Source organism: Pelophylax lessonae, assembly GCF_965119305.1.
Source record: "Pelophylax lessonae genome assembly, chromosome: 9".
Taxonomy (NCBI): domain Eukaryota; kingdom Metazoa; phylum Chordata; class Amphibia; order Anura; family Ranidae; genus Pelophylax; species Pelophylax lessonae.
This window is the reverse complement of record NC_138776.1, coordinates 18,092,814-18,107,135: the sequence shown is the minus strand read 5'-3', so window position 1 is coordinate 18,107,135 and position 14,322 is coordinate 18,092,814. Positions and strand designations below refer to the sequence as shown.

At 45.3% G+C, this 14,322-nt stretch overlaps 1 protein-coding gene across 1 annotated transcript in view; it reads right to left on the bottom strand.

Annotated features, from left to right (window-relative positions):
• ZMAT4 (zinc finger matrin-type 4) overlaps window positions 1-14,322 on the bottom strand; it is an 866,722-nt gene that overhangs the window by 141,307 nt on the left and 711,093 nt on the right. Inside the window, exon 6 of the mRNA XM_082267441.1 lies at window positions 3,311-3,407. Within this exon, the coding sequence (XP_082123567.1) occupies window positions 3,311-3,407 (97 nt within the window). The remainder of the gene's footprint in view (window positions 1-3,310; window positions 3,408-14,322) is intronic.

The following is a 14,322-nucleotide window of genomic DNA, read 5'->3' as shown; positions in this document are numbered from 1 at the left end:
CCAGTAATCCATGTCCTTAGTCTGCTTGTTTTCAGCAAACTGTTTGCGGGCTTTCTTGTGCATCATCTTTAGAAGAGGATTCCTTCTGGGATGACAGCCATGCAGACCAATTTGATGCAGTGTGCGGTGTATGGTCTGAGCACTGACTGGCTGACCCCCCACCCCTTCAACCTCTACAAAAATGTTGGAAGCACTCATACATCTATTTCCCAAAGATAACCTCTGAATATGATGCTGAGCACGTGCACTAAACTGGTCGACCATGATGAGGTCTGTTGTGAGTGGAACCTGTCCTGTTAAACCGCTGTATAGTCATGGCCACCATGCTGTAGCTCAGTTTCAGGATCTTGGCAATCTGCTTATAGCCTAGGCCATCTTTATGTAGAACAAACGTTCTTTTTTTCAGATCTTCAGAGAGTTCTTTGCCATGAGGTGCCATGTTGAACTTCCAGTGACCAGTATGAGAGAGTGAGAGCGATAACACCAAATTTAACACACCTGCTCCCCATTCACACCTGAGACCTTGTAACACTAACGAGTCACATGACACCGGGGAGGGAAAATGGCTAATTGGGCCCAATTTGGACATTGTCACTTAGGGATGCACTCACTTTTGTTGCCAGCGGTTTAGATATTAATGGCTGTGTGTTGAGTTATTTTGAGGGGACAGCAAATTTACACTGTTATACAAGCTGTACACTCACTACTTTACATTGTAGCAAAGTGTAATTTCTTCAGTGTTGTCACATGAAAAGATAGAGTAATATACTTACAAAAATGTGAGGGGTGTACTCACTTTTGTGAGATACTATATGCATATCTATATATATATATAAAATAGTTCAGCATAATGATATATATATATATATATATATATATATATATATATATATAGATATATATATATACATACGCAGTATATACACACATACAGTACATATTGTACTGTACATATACGCACATACACGTATGAACTGATCATTGTGTTCCTGCATATGATATTTTAATTACAAGACTGTAAGTCATTGTAAGATATAAATTTCTATGTTTAACATTTATTACCTGCAATTTCTAATAAACATGGATTATCCCCCTTTTTTTTTTTTATTGTGTTGCTGACTCATTAGGCACATTAATATCCCCATATCCAGGATTGGTAGTTTCATTCCTCCGTTGTCTTTCCCTTCTCCCCCTCCCCTTCCCATTCCTATTAGTCACCTACCAACCTGGTTACACTTTTTTTTATACTATATATATATATATATATATATATATATATACAGTATATATATATCTATGTGAGTATATATATATATATATATATATATATATATATATAGTTCAGCATAATAAAAAAATAAATATATATATACATACACAGTATATACACACATACAGTACATACAGTACATACATATGCACAGACACGCATGTACTGATATTGTGTTCCTGCATATGATGGATATAAGATGTAACAATGGAAGATGTTTCCACATACAGATCTTAAATAATCTCTTCCCAGCATCAATCAGAGAAGTGCAGGTCTCAGACACGTCTATCTTATTTTGAAAGCTATCTGTCATGTGGGTTCAAATGTAATGGCAGTGCCTGGGAGTTATTACACAGGCTCCATGAATAAATAAGAAAAATGATGTGCGGTGCCCTGATATTTCAATATATCCCCTATGCAGCGCTGTAATGGTCCCCTGACGTCACAGGCGGTCTTCGCTCCATACCCCCCCACCAATCTCTGGGAGGGGGGTTCCATGGTGTCATAGGAGGTGCTGGCACACGCTGTGTACACTGTGTAGTTGTTGATCAGATCATATATTATACAGGGAACAGGAGCTGAGCACGCATTTCTTCTGAATTCATACATCAGGAATGAACCAATGTGACCGCAGGAAAAAATTGAACTGTTATTACACGTGTCATCCAGTGTGCGGTATAATCACCAATACCGGTGAAAAGAACTGAAATCTGAATAAGAGGAAATCTGTGTGTAACCAACGGACCCCGGCTATTACATTGTACAAAAAAAAAAAAGAAACTGTAGCTGCTGTTCTGTAGGCTTAGCCTGTGAATTCACTGTGGCCTAGATTTCCAGAAGTGTTACCTTGTATTCTCTACATTGCTAAAGAATTAACAAGTCAGATGAACTTCGCTGGAGTGAGATTTGCTCTTTTTTGTAGAATCTAGGCCATTTGGATGTTATTCTGAAGAAGAACATTTAAAGGCCTGTTAATTCTGAAATAGCGGATCTGCCAGTCTAAACGGCACCCTCGTTTGATCACTCCATGAACATCTGCATGCCATATCCACTTTTACGATGTAGCACCCTCCTAGGTAGGTGCTAGAGAGAGAGAATAGTTTTGGATCTTCTATGCTTACCAGTGGCGGCTGGTGCTCCATGGGCCAGGGGAGGCTGCAGACGGAACTGCACCATACACCCCCCTGCCCCCACCAGGCCACACACCAGGGCCCCGGACCCCCCCACGGCTCACTCACCCTCAGCGGCGGCGGCGTCAGCTTCGGCTTCTTCCCCCCTCAGTAGAAGCGTCTCCTCCCCCATGCCCAATGGCATGGCTTCTACTTTCGGCCAATCAGGAAACAGGTCTCAGGACCCGCTTCCTGATTGGCCAGGAGGCGGATCCGTGTGACAATAGTGAATATTCATTCGCTATTGTCACACAAGTGGGTAGACTCTGGGCGCACTGCTCTGCGCCCCGAGCCCACCATTTTTTTTAGCCTGTGAGAGCCTCTGTCTCTAGTCACATGACTAAAAAAAAAAAAGCCCCATTGAACTCCATGCGTCCGGCGCCCTACATGTAGATTAGGGTGCAGACACATGGATGGTGGGGCGACGCCCCTGCGCCCCCAATACATCAGCCGCCACTGCTGCTTACCAGAAAGATTGCCAGGTAAGTCTATATTGTTCTCTGCCTATCAGAGAGCAGGATCTGCTAGTAGGTCTGCTCATTGTGCTCATTGTGCAGCTTAGCTTGTCTGAAGTATTTCACACTGGTCCAATAGTGAGGCATATTGGACCGTGGGAGGAAACCTGACAAATGAGTGCACAGGCATTTAGTACATCCCTGATTGGCAGAGGAAAGTGCCTGGGTGCATGCTGGGATACTGTATAAAAGCCAAGGGCACATGTGTTTGGGGTCTTTCAGCTGGGGGCAGCTGCTCCTCCTCTGTAGAAGTTGGTGGTCCGGAATTGGTTAATATACATTTTTCTGTTTTATTATTTACCAGTCCATGTCATATCGCAGCAAAAACATTCCACATAAAAAAGAATGTCTCTTACTTGTTCTGATGCCGTGCACCCTTCAGATGTGCGTGATACTGTTCCACCGAATTTAGTACCATATTGCATATGTTGCAAGAATAGCTGCTGCGTAATGCTGAAAAGAGATAAAAGGAATAAAAAAAAAAGATGAAAACAATATAAACAAAATAAAAATAGACAATATTCCAAAGAAATATTCACTGATCCTCCCTGCAGCTTCTCCCATCAGATCATGATAAACATGTTACAGTCATCAGATCGTTATTTAGTGTCAGGTACGATGTGGTCTCCATGGTAAATGGAAGATATTTTCATGTTTTTGCTAATTAAGACTTCTTGTGATCGCCTTTTATTATTCCGCACCTTAATTAATAAAATGTTTTCCTTAAATATTCCAAATAAATGCACTCAGGTCCCCCAAACCCTCCAACTTCCACATCCTCCCACTTCCAATTACCATCTCACTATTATTATTATTAGGTCCATGAGGAACCTGCTCAAATCTTAGACAGAAATCTAAACTAGTGCTGGACTACAGTGCCTTGAAAAAGTATTCATACCCCTTGAAATGTTCCACGTTTTGTCATGTTACAACCAAAATGTAAATGTATTTTATTGGGATTTTATGTGATAGACCAACACAAAGTGGCACATAATTGTGAAGTGGAAGGAAAATGATAAATGGTTTTCAAAATGTTTTCAAATAAATCTGTGAAAAGTGTGGTGTTCATTTGTATTCACCCCCCCTTTACTCTGATACCCCTAAAAACTAACACCAATTGCCTTCAGGAGTGACCTAATTAGTAAATAGAGTCCACCTGTGTGTAATGTAATCTCAGTATAAATACAGCTGTCCTGTGAAGCCCTCAGAGGTTTGTTAGAGGACCTTAGTGAACAAACCACATCATGAAGGCCAAGGAACACACCAGACAGGTCAGGGATAAAGTTATTTAGAAGGGTAAAGCAGGGTTAGGTTATAAAAAAAACATCCCAAGCTTTGAACATCTCACGGAGCGCTGTTCAATCCATCATCCGGAAATGGAAAAAGTAATGTAATCTCAGTATAAAAACAGCTGTTCTGTGAAGCCCTCAGAGGTTTCTTAGAGAACCCCCCCCCCCCCCCGAGTAGAACCCCCTTTCCCTGCAATTACATCTGCAAGTCTTTTTATGAATGTCTCTACCAACTTTGCACATCTAGAGAGGGACATTTTTGCCCATTCTCTATAGAAAAATATCTCAAGCTCTGTCAGATTGGATGGAGAGCGTATGTGAACAGCAATTTCCAAGTCTTGCCACAGATTCTCAATTTGATTTTTAGTCTGAACTTTAATTGGGCCATTCTAACACATGAATATGCTTTGATGTAAACCATTCCATTTGTAGCTCTGGCTGGATGTTTCGGGTCGTTGTCCTGCTGGAAGGTGAACCTCCGCCCCAGTCTCAAGTCTTTTGCAGACTCCAACAGGTTTTCTTCTAAGATTTCCCTGTATTTGGCTCCAGCCATCTTCCCATCAACTCTGACCAGCTTCACTGTCCATACTGAAGAAAAGCATCCCCACAACATGATGCTGCCGCCACCATGTTTCACGGTGGGGATGGTGTGTTCAGGGTGATGTGAAGTGTTAGTTTTCCGCCACACAGAGTTTAGCTTTTAGGCCAAAAAGTTCAATTTTGGTTTCATCTCACCAGAGCGCCTTCTTCCACGTGTTTGCTGTGTCCCCCACATGGCTTCTCACAAACTGCAAACTGGACTTCTTATGGCTTTCTTCCACCAATGGCTTTCTTCTTCTCTCTCTTCCATAAAGGGCAGATTTGTGGAACGCACGACTAATAGTTGTCCTGTGGACAGATTCTCCCACCTGAGCTGTGGATCTCTGCAGCTCCTCCAGAGTTCCCATGGACCACTTGGCTGCTTCTCTGATGAATGCTCTCCTTCCCCGCCCTGTCAGTTTAGGTCAGCTATGTCCAAACTATAGCCCTCCAGCTGTTCAGGAACTACAATTCCCATCATGCCTAGTTATGTCTGTGAATGTAAGAGATTTACAATGCCTCATGGTGATTTGACACCCCTGGTTTAGGTGGACGGCCTTGGCCTTCACAATGCGGTTTGTTCACTAAGGTTCTCTAACAAACCTCTGAGGGCTTCACAGAACAGCTGTATTTATACTGAGATTACATTACACACAGGTGGACTCTATTTACTAATTAGGTGACTTCTGAAGGCAATTGGTTGGCAATTGGTGTTAGTTTTTAGTTAGGGGTATCAGAGTAAAGGGGGTCTGAATACAAATGAACACCACACTTTTCACATATTTATTTGTAAAATGTTTTGAAAACTATTTATCATTTTCCTTCCACTTCACAATTGTGTTCCACTTTGTGTTGGTCTATCACATAAAATCCCAATAAAAAAAATGTTTTTTTTTGGTTGTAACATGACAAAATGTGAAAAATGTCAAGGGGTGTGAATACTTCACGGCACTGTATATGGAGCCAGAAAGCACAAGATTTAGGTTTGTGTGAGCAACCTCTCCGCAAACCTCCATGAAGCTTTATAGTCTAACTCAGCCTTCATCAATGTTTTTACCATGGAGAAACTCTTGAAATAACTTTCAGATCTCATTGAACCCATACTAATAATCTCTATATCTACAGCTCACAGTCCATTAGCCTGGTGGTCAGTGGGAAGATAGCTCTTTACATTGGTGATCAGTGGTGAGAATGCTCTCTACATTGGTAGTCAGTGGGAAGAATGCTCCTTACATTGGTGGTCAGTGGGAAGAATGCTCCTTACATTGGTGGTCAGTGGGAAGAATGCTCCTTACATTGGTGGTCAGTGGTAAGAATGCTCCTTACATTGGTGGTCAGTGGGAAGAATGCTCCTTACATTGGTGGTCAGTGGGAAGAATGCTCCTTACATTGGTGGTCAGTGGGAAGAATGCTCCTTACATTGGTTATCAGTGGGAAGAATGTTCCTTACATTGGTGTTCAGTGAGAAGAATGCTCCTTACATTGGTGGTCAGTGGTAAGAATGTTCCTTACATTGGTGATCAGGGGGAAGAATGCCCCTTACATTGGGGGTCAGTGGGAAGAAGGAGGAGGACACACCCAAAGAGCTCTCTGTGTGAACCAGCCCTTTTCAAGCCTGGGCCTTGCTTGCTAGCTTGGCCCAGGAACAATGCCTGATCCTGGGGGAGGCCCTGGGAGGGACCCCCCTGATGACACGGGGCCTAGTGAGGAGGAGGTGGAGGACCTGTCTGTGGGTCCAGGCCCTGGTGAGAATGCGGATGTCTTCAGCCAGAAGGTTATCAATCGTTTTAGGGCGATTGGGAGAGCGGAAGAAAAACTTAAAGTTTTGAAGGCTGAACACAAATCCTTCAAAACCAAGTATTTCCAGGCCTGGAGTAAAAATCGCACAGCCATGAAGCCTGAGTTACAGGAATTGGAAGAAAAGGTAAAGGAACAATCTTTATTATTGGAAAGGCTGAAAGACCGAAGTGGAGCATTTAAAAAAAAGTTTGACAATGAGAGGCGTTTTACCAGCCAAGCATCAGCAAGTTCTGTGGATCAGCAGGCTCAGTTAATGGATGACCAGGCTCCATCTGCCTCTGCACCTCTCCCCCCATGCCAGAACTGGGAATCACCAGCGGCAACCAGCCAGGGGGTTGAGAGTGGACATGGATCCCTGACATTTATCCAGGAGATGGAGTCACCCCTGAAAGCAGACAAGTTTGTCTTTTCTGATGATCCATCAGAAATCCCTGAGGATGGGCAGAGGAGATTCAAGTCAGCAAAGCCAGTACTGGTGGAGAAATCCCAGTACACCATGTTGCCTTCCAGCATGTCTGCCCCACCTGCTGTAGTGGATGGTGTCCCAGGTGAGAAGGAGCAATGCATACAGCTACCTATTGGAGATTCTGCTGTGGAGAAACCGAGTGCAGACATGCAAGGAAAATCCCTGACCAATGAATTCCCGGACCATCAGATGAATGTGGATGGACCTGCATCTAACACCCCGGGCATGGATTTTGCTGGTCTGGCTGAGACCAGTAGTCCCACAGCAAGCAAAATGGCTGCCAGCTCCAAAGAGCATGCTTCATGTTCACCTGAGCCTCCCAGTCTTCCAGTGCTGATTGACCAGCTGTTTTCTGGTGGGGGAGGGGATCAACATAGTGCTGGAAGTGAAGCAGCTATGGAAGTCTCCTGCAATGTTTCACCTGTTGCTGTGTTAAAACAGAATGCTATTTCCACAGCTGAAAACCCTGTCCTAGTGGAAGAGAAGATGACAGCTGGAGTTCTTACCAGTGCAGCAGCAACTATGGATTCTGCTGTGAAGACAACAGCAATAATAAATATCCCAGCAAGTATAAAAAATGACATTAATGTTAAAGCAATGAATGTGATGGGTGGTGGTGAAGGGGTTAGTAATGCTGGGAAAAATAAAAATTACATTTCTCCTCCTGCTCAGCAGAGGAAAGATTCGATTGCACAGATCAATCCCGAATCTGTGCAATCGTTATCTGCTAAGTGTGTGTCAGATAATTTAAAAAAAACTGATGGATTTTCTGCTGGGAGGAATGTTGGAAGCTATGCTTCAGCTTTGGGGAGTCACACCAGGGTGGGTGGTGGGAAGTCTGTTATTGGTCAAAATTCAGGGAGGTTTGGTGGGTATAGGAGGAGGAATGTGGTACAGTTGAGGTGGGTGGGGGATGGAACTCCACCAGTAAGGGGGAGGGTGGCTGAGTTGATTTTGGAAATGGGGTTTAAAGCCTGTGATATTTTTGCTTTAATTTGCCCGGTGGGGAGTTATGAATTTGATTTGTCGTTTGTAAAACCTGAAAGTTTGGATCTCTTTTGGGAGAGATTTAGGAGGTGCAAGGGCCTTCAGCAGTGGAGTGGTTTGGTGCCAAAAGTGATTTCAAGGCAGCCTCTGATAAAATCAGTGACCATTTTGGTGCGTAACGAATCCATACCAGAGGCTGATTTATTAGTATGGCTACGCCGATATGGCGAGGTCCTCACTCCACTGCGGAAGGTCCTTGATGAGCATGGGATATGGACAGGGGCCTGGACAGTGTCACTAAAATTGGGGGTGCTGGGCGATGTAGTTCAGCACCTTCCCTGCTCAGCCTTTCTGGGTAGGGATAGGCTGACCATTTTCTACCAAGGTCAGCCTAAGGTGTGCAATAAATGTGGTGATAAAGGCCACTTTGCATCGTCCTGCACCCACAAGAAGTGCTCACTGTGCCAGGATTTAGGCCATTTGGCCAGAGAATGCACCCAGATTCGGTGCAATTTGTGCCAGCAGCTGGGTCATCCATATAGCCAGTGCCCAGAGGCACTGCATAACTTGCCAGGATTGGAGACTGAGCTGCAGAGGCTTGATAAAGAAGATGAAGCAGCTGAAGTTAGAGAGGAAATTGTTGCTGCCCCTCCTGTGTCTGTTGTGTCAGATTCTGTTTCCCCTGGTGATGTGGTCCCTGAGTCTGTCCTTCCTGTGTCTGTTGTGTCAGATTTTGTTTCCCCTGGTGATGTGGTCCCTGAGTCTGTCCCTCCTGTGGTTGTTCCTACATCTACTGTGCGTAGATCCTCCAGACTAGCGGAAGCTGCTGGGGGGGCGGGTATAGTGGATCTTCCCCCTCGGCCTACTCCACCTCCAGTCCCTGTCTCTCGACACCGCAAACGCGGCCAAGAGGGTGCAGGGGTGCTGGATGGTGGTGGGGTCGATGGGGTTGAGGGAGGGGTGTCCATGTCCCATGTCTCACCCTCTGTTGTGGAGGATTCGGATGAGGAGGGGTGGGAGAGAACAAAGAGGAAGAAAAAGAAGAAGAGGAAGACCAGTAAAGTGGTCGTTTCTTCCTTACAGTTAGAGCCAGGAGGGGTTCCTCTTGGCAACACATTTTCGGTTTTATCAGGGGAGGAGTTGGTGTCGGATTTATCTATTTGTTTATCATCTATGGATGAGGGGGAGTCACATAGTTTAAAGAGAGCTGTTTCGGGTGATGAGAGTGTGGTGGAGGTTAAGAAACGACTACCCCAATCATCCTGATGGCAGTGCCCGCTCTGATAAAGGTGGCGACCATTAATGTCGCCAGCGTGAAATCTGCAAGAGCTCGTGATATTGCCTTATTTTTGCTCAGTGAGTTTGATGCTGAGATTTTATTTTTGCAAGAGACCTGGCTCAATACTTTGGCCGATGTCCATCTAGCAAAAAGGGAGTGGAGATGCGGTCCCTCCTTTTGGTCTCTTGCGGCTGAGCCTTGCAGCGGAGTTGCGGTTCTTTTTAAAACCGATATGGTAACGTGCCGGCGGATAATTGAGGTAGAAATGGGGAGATGCATGGTCTTAGACGTCTCTGTTAGGGGGCAGGACCTGCGCCTGATCAATATCTATGGACCGCAGTCAAAATGGGACAGGAAATGCCTCTTCACAAAGATCAAGCCCTTCCTTTTTACATCCCAGCAGGTTGTCTTTGGAGGTGACTTTAACACCATAATTAGGCCTGAAGACAGGAGGGTCTCCATAGACAGGCTGGGTTATGATAGCGTTTTTCTTAGAGATATGGTTAGACAAGCAGGCCTGGTAGATGTGCACATTAAGCACTGCCCTGGCAGCACGGGATTCACGTTTCAGAGAGGGAATAGTCAGAGTAGGATAGATAGGTTTTTTTTAAAGGAGAACTCTGCTTTCTCGGCTCCTGAGTTGAGGGCGGTGGAGTTCTCTGACCACTGTATGCTGTCTGTGACTCTGAATGCCTCGGACACTCCACCCAGGGGAAGGGGTACCTGGAAACTGAATTTGGCTCTCCTGGAAGATGTAGAGGTAAGACAATCCTTTGAGGATTTTTTTCAGGCACAGGTTTCTATTCTGGACTTTTGCAGCAGTAAGTCAGAGTGGTGGGAGCTTGTGAAACAAAGGGCGATTGGACTTTTCAAGGCCATAAGTAAGAAGAAGCAGCTTGGTATGTATATTGCCTACCAGCATTTGCGGAGGAAGCTTGATCGTCTTGTCTCTTATGGAGGAGATCCAGGGGAGATCTCGGAGGTAAAGCTTCTTCTTAGGAAGTGTCAATACGACCGGCATGCCTCCTTGGTTCTGGAGAGAGATTATGGGAAATATCACTCGCCTGATCCTTACCAGAACTGTAAGCAAGGCATAGCAGTTAAGACGGTCATAGGTCTGAGGGATAGTACGGGTTCCCTGGTGAAGTCCAGATCAGGGATCCTGGAGATCTTCAGGTCATATTACGCAGACCTTCTGGGAAGAAAGGACCTTAGTCGGGACAGGATGGAAAGCTTTCTGGATTCTACTCCAGGATTGGGAAATGATACATTGCCTTTGATGGATTTGACAGAACCAATTTCAGCAGATGAGGTAGTTCGTGCTATAGAGAAGCTGGCTACCAAAAAGTCGCCTGGGCCAGATGGGTTGACAGCTGAATTTTACAAGTGTTTTAAGTCCATTCTGGCTCCCTTTTTAGCGGAGGTTTATAACAGCTGTTTAGAAGAGGGTTCTCTCCCTCCCTCCATGAGGCAATCCGCTGTGATTCTTCTGTCAAAAGGTAAAGACCCCTCAATAATTGAGAACTGGCGCCCCATCAGTCTTCTCAATGTTGATAGAAAGATCTTGGCGAAGATTCTTTTTTGGCGCTTGTCGTCAGTAGCAGGTGATTTGTTGTCCAATCATCAGCACTGCTCGGTCCAGGGCAGAAGTACCTTTTCAGCAATTTTAGCTGTCCGGGAGGCTTTGGAGCGATGCAGGGCTGCTGGATGGAGAAAGTACTTGCTGGCATTGGATCAGGCGAAGGCTTTTGATCGAGTCAATCATGAGTACCTGTATTTGCTACTTGGTAGATACGGCCTGCAGGGGAGGTTTATTGATTGGCTGAAAACATTATATAAAGGGGCTGAGAGCTTCCCACTTGTTAATGGTTGGGTTGGACGGCCTTTTGAGGTTGGCTCTGGTGTGCGCCAGGGGTGTCCTTTGAGCCCCCTGCTATATGTATTCGCAATCGACCCCTTCATAAGAAGGTTAGAGAGTGGATCGTTGTGTGGGGTGCCTTTGGGCATTGCTGGTGTGCCGCCTTTGAAGGTCGTGGCCTATGCCGATGATGTGTCTGTTATTATCTCTGGGATGGAGGAGGCGCAGGAGGTGGTCTCTGTGATAGAGCAGTACACTGAGGCTTCTGGCTCTAAAATCAATCATGAAAAGAGTGAAGTTTTCTGGATGGGTGAGGAGGGTGAAAGCTTCGAACTTCCGGATGCCTTCCCAGAGCCCCAGCAGGAAATTAAAGTGTTGGGCATCAAATTTGGTCCTGGTGACTATGGTCATCGAAATTGGGAAAGCAGGTTGTTGAATGCCAATGCCAAGGTGGCAAGCTGGAAGAAATGGAAACTTTCCTTGAGGGAAAGGGTTGACTTGATTAAAACTTACCTGATCCCAATATTTTTATATGTCAGCTTTGTCTGTATCTTGCCGGAATCTCTCTATGCAAGGGTGTACAGCTGCTTTTTCCAACTGTTATGGGGAAATAGGCTGAACCTGATCAAACGCAATGTAACTTACCTGTCCAGGCGGGAGGGTGGTCTAGGAATGGTCAACCCTATACTTTTCTTTTCTCTGCTTTTTTTAAAGTATAATCTTGGTAATATGTTAGCAGAGACCCCGCCGGGATGGGTGGGTATTTTTCAATCTTGGTTTAGGCCTTTTCTGCGATGCTGGGAAGATGGCGGGCCAGTGAAAAGTCTGAGAGTCCGACATGGCAAGCTTCCGGCTTATGTTGCCCCGTGTCTGAAAATACTTAGGCAGTGGCAGGTGACAGTGGGGGATATCAAGTCCCTCCCCAGAAAGCTTCTGGAGAAGAGGATTTTGGGCTCTGCTTTCAGTGTGTCGCTGACCTTAAGGGATTGCCCAGGCCCCGTAATGAGGGAGGGGTTGCGTTTAATTAACTTAGGAAGAATCCCTTTGAAGTTTAGGGATCAAGCCTGGCTCGCTTTCCATGGAAGGCTCTATGTGAGAGGGAACCTGAAGCATCGCCCTGTGGATGATCGGGATTGTCCTAGAGCGGAGTGTGTTGGTAAAGTGGAGTCTATGGACCACTTTTTTCTCCAGTGTCCCTTTAACATAGAGGTGTATAAAAGGGTGGGGAGGGCTCTAGGCATCCCCTTTCTCTATCGCATGAGTTATGCGGAGTGGGTGTATGGGGCATTCCCGACTCGCTGGGATTTTGATTTGGAAACACTTTTTCTAGTTAGTATAGTTGTCCGTTACTTCACGTGGAATGCACGGTGCCAGATTACCCTGCGGAAGAAAGTCCTCCCTGTCGAGGTGGTGGTGTACGATATTTTAGGTGAGGTTGGGAAGATTCGGGGTCTTGAGAAGGGCAGGGAGCCTCGAGCGGTCTGGATAAGGGCGTGGAGGAATATCAGACCTGCTTTTGGTGAACTGTCCATCTCTGGGTGAAAAGCTTTTTTCCTATGCTATTTCTTTCACACCCTTAGCTTTTGTTAGTTAATATCTTCATTTTTGAAGAAGGGCTGCATGCATAATGGGAGTGGTTTTTGTTTCTTGACCTCGCAGGTTTGATGTCTGGTGTGGTGGTGTGAGTCTAATTAAGATTATTTTTCCCGGTAATGATGTGTTTCATGATGTGAGTTTTGTTTTTGCTGTAAAGCCATTCTTTATTTGAGAGCAGAACTTGCTATGTATTTTTTTTTCCCTTTTCATGTAAATATGTATGTATTGTGACAGGAAGTCAGGTAAATCTGGGAATGTAGTCACTGAGAGGAGACACATTCCCACCTGCTTTGAAAAGTTCACTAATTATTATAGGGTGTCGGCTGCCAAAGGCAGCAGGAAGGTGTAAGGAGGTTGAAAGGCCTTCAGCTGTTCGGAATGAGGAAATTAAGGCCTCTATAATTTGTCCAAAGAAAGTCTATGCATTGCTGCCTCCTGTCGCCGTGTGGGCTGGGAGAGGAAGGCAGACAAACTGCTGCCTCCTGTCGCTGTGTGAGCTGGGAAGAGGAGGACAGACATACGTGTACCTCCCGACGCCGTGTGGGCATGGGAGAAGGACTGCTGCCGCCTGTCGCCGTGTGGGCTGGGAGAGGGGGACAGTCGGATGTGTGCCTCCCGACAAGCTGGTGAGCATGGGAGAAGACCCCCTAAAGCGATGTGAAGCTAAGGAGGGTAACCAAGTGTGAAGACGTCTCAAAGGTGAGGACATGGACTGTTTTGCTACGTGGAAAGAAAACAAAGGGACATGTTCCATGTGAAGAGTGTGAAGAGTAAAGGGATCTGTTAAATGAACTGTGTTCAATGTGAAGAGTCTGAAGAGTAAAGGGACCTGTTATAGATAAAACATGGACTGTTGAGTATCCGCTGTAGGATAAGAAAGTTTGCTCCAACAGTAGGTTGGAGACAGACTCTTAGGTAGGTTCCAGCGTGAGAAGGTAGCCGCCCACAGAGGCAAGGATTTATTTTGTCTTTTATTTTATTTTGGCTGTTTTGACGCTTGCAATTGTGTGAAGTAAATTGCATGAATAAATCAGTCTTGTTTTCAACCTCTGCTCGGCTATCTCTCTGTGAAAACGCACCCCCAAAGGGGTCATCCACGTCTACCACCGAGCTAATCCCTTACATATGGTGGAGGATGCGGGCAGAAGCGAAGATCCCTGCAAGGAAGTGCAAATGTTGGATGAACTTTATCTGGTGCATGAGATTGCACAATCTATGTGTGCAGGAGAGAAGATCCTGACAGAAAAAAAAAAGTGTTTTAAAGAGACAGCGGTCTCAAAATTATTTGATGAACTTTGTTGTGTCTGGTGCAAGTGACTGCACAAACTGTGTGCGCAGGAAAAGAGATCTTGCAAGAGAGAGAACAACTACATGTGTTAAAGAGACAGTGGTCTGAAAATTTTTTGCTGGACTGTGAAAAATTTGTTTGTGGAGTTATTGAAGATGGGGCGATCCAAACGCCTGAAAAATGCAAAGATAGATGAAATGAGAGACCGGATTCTATGGATGGAGGG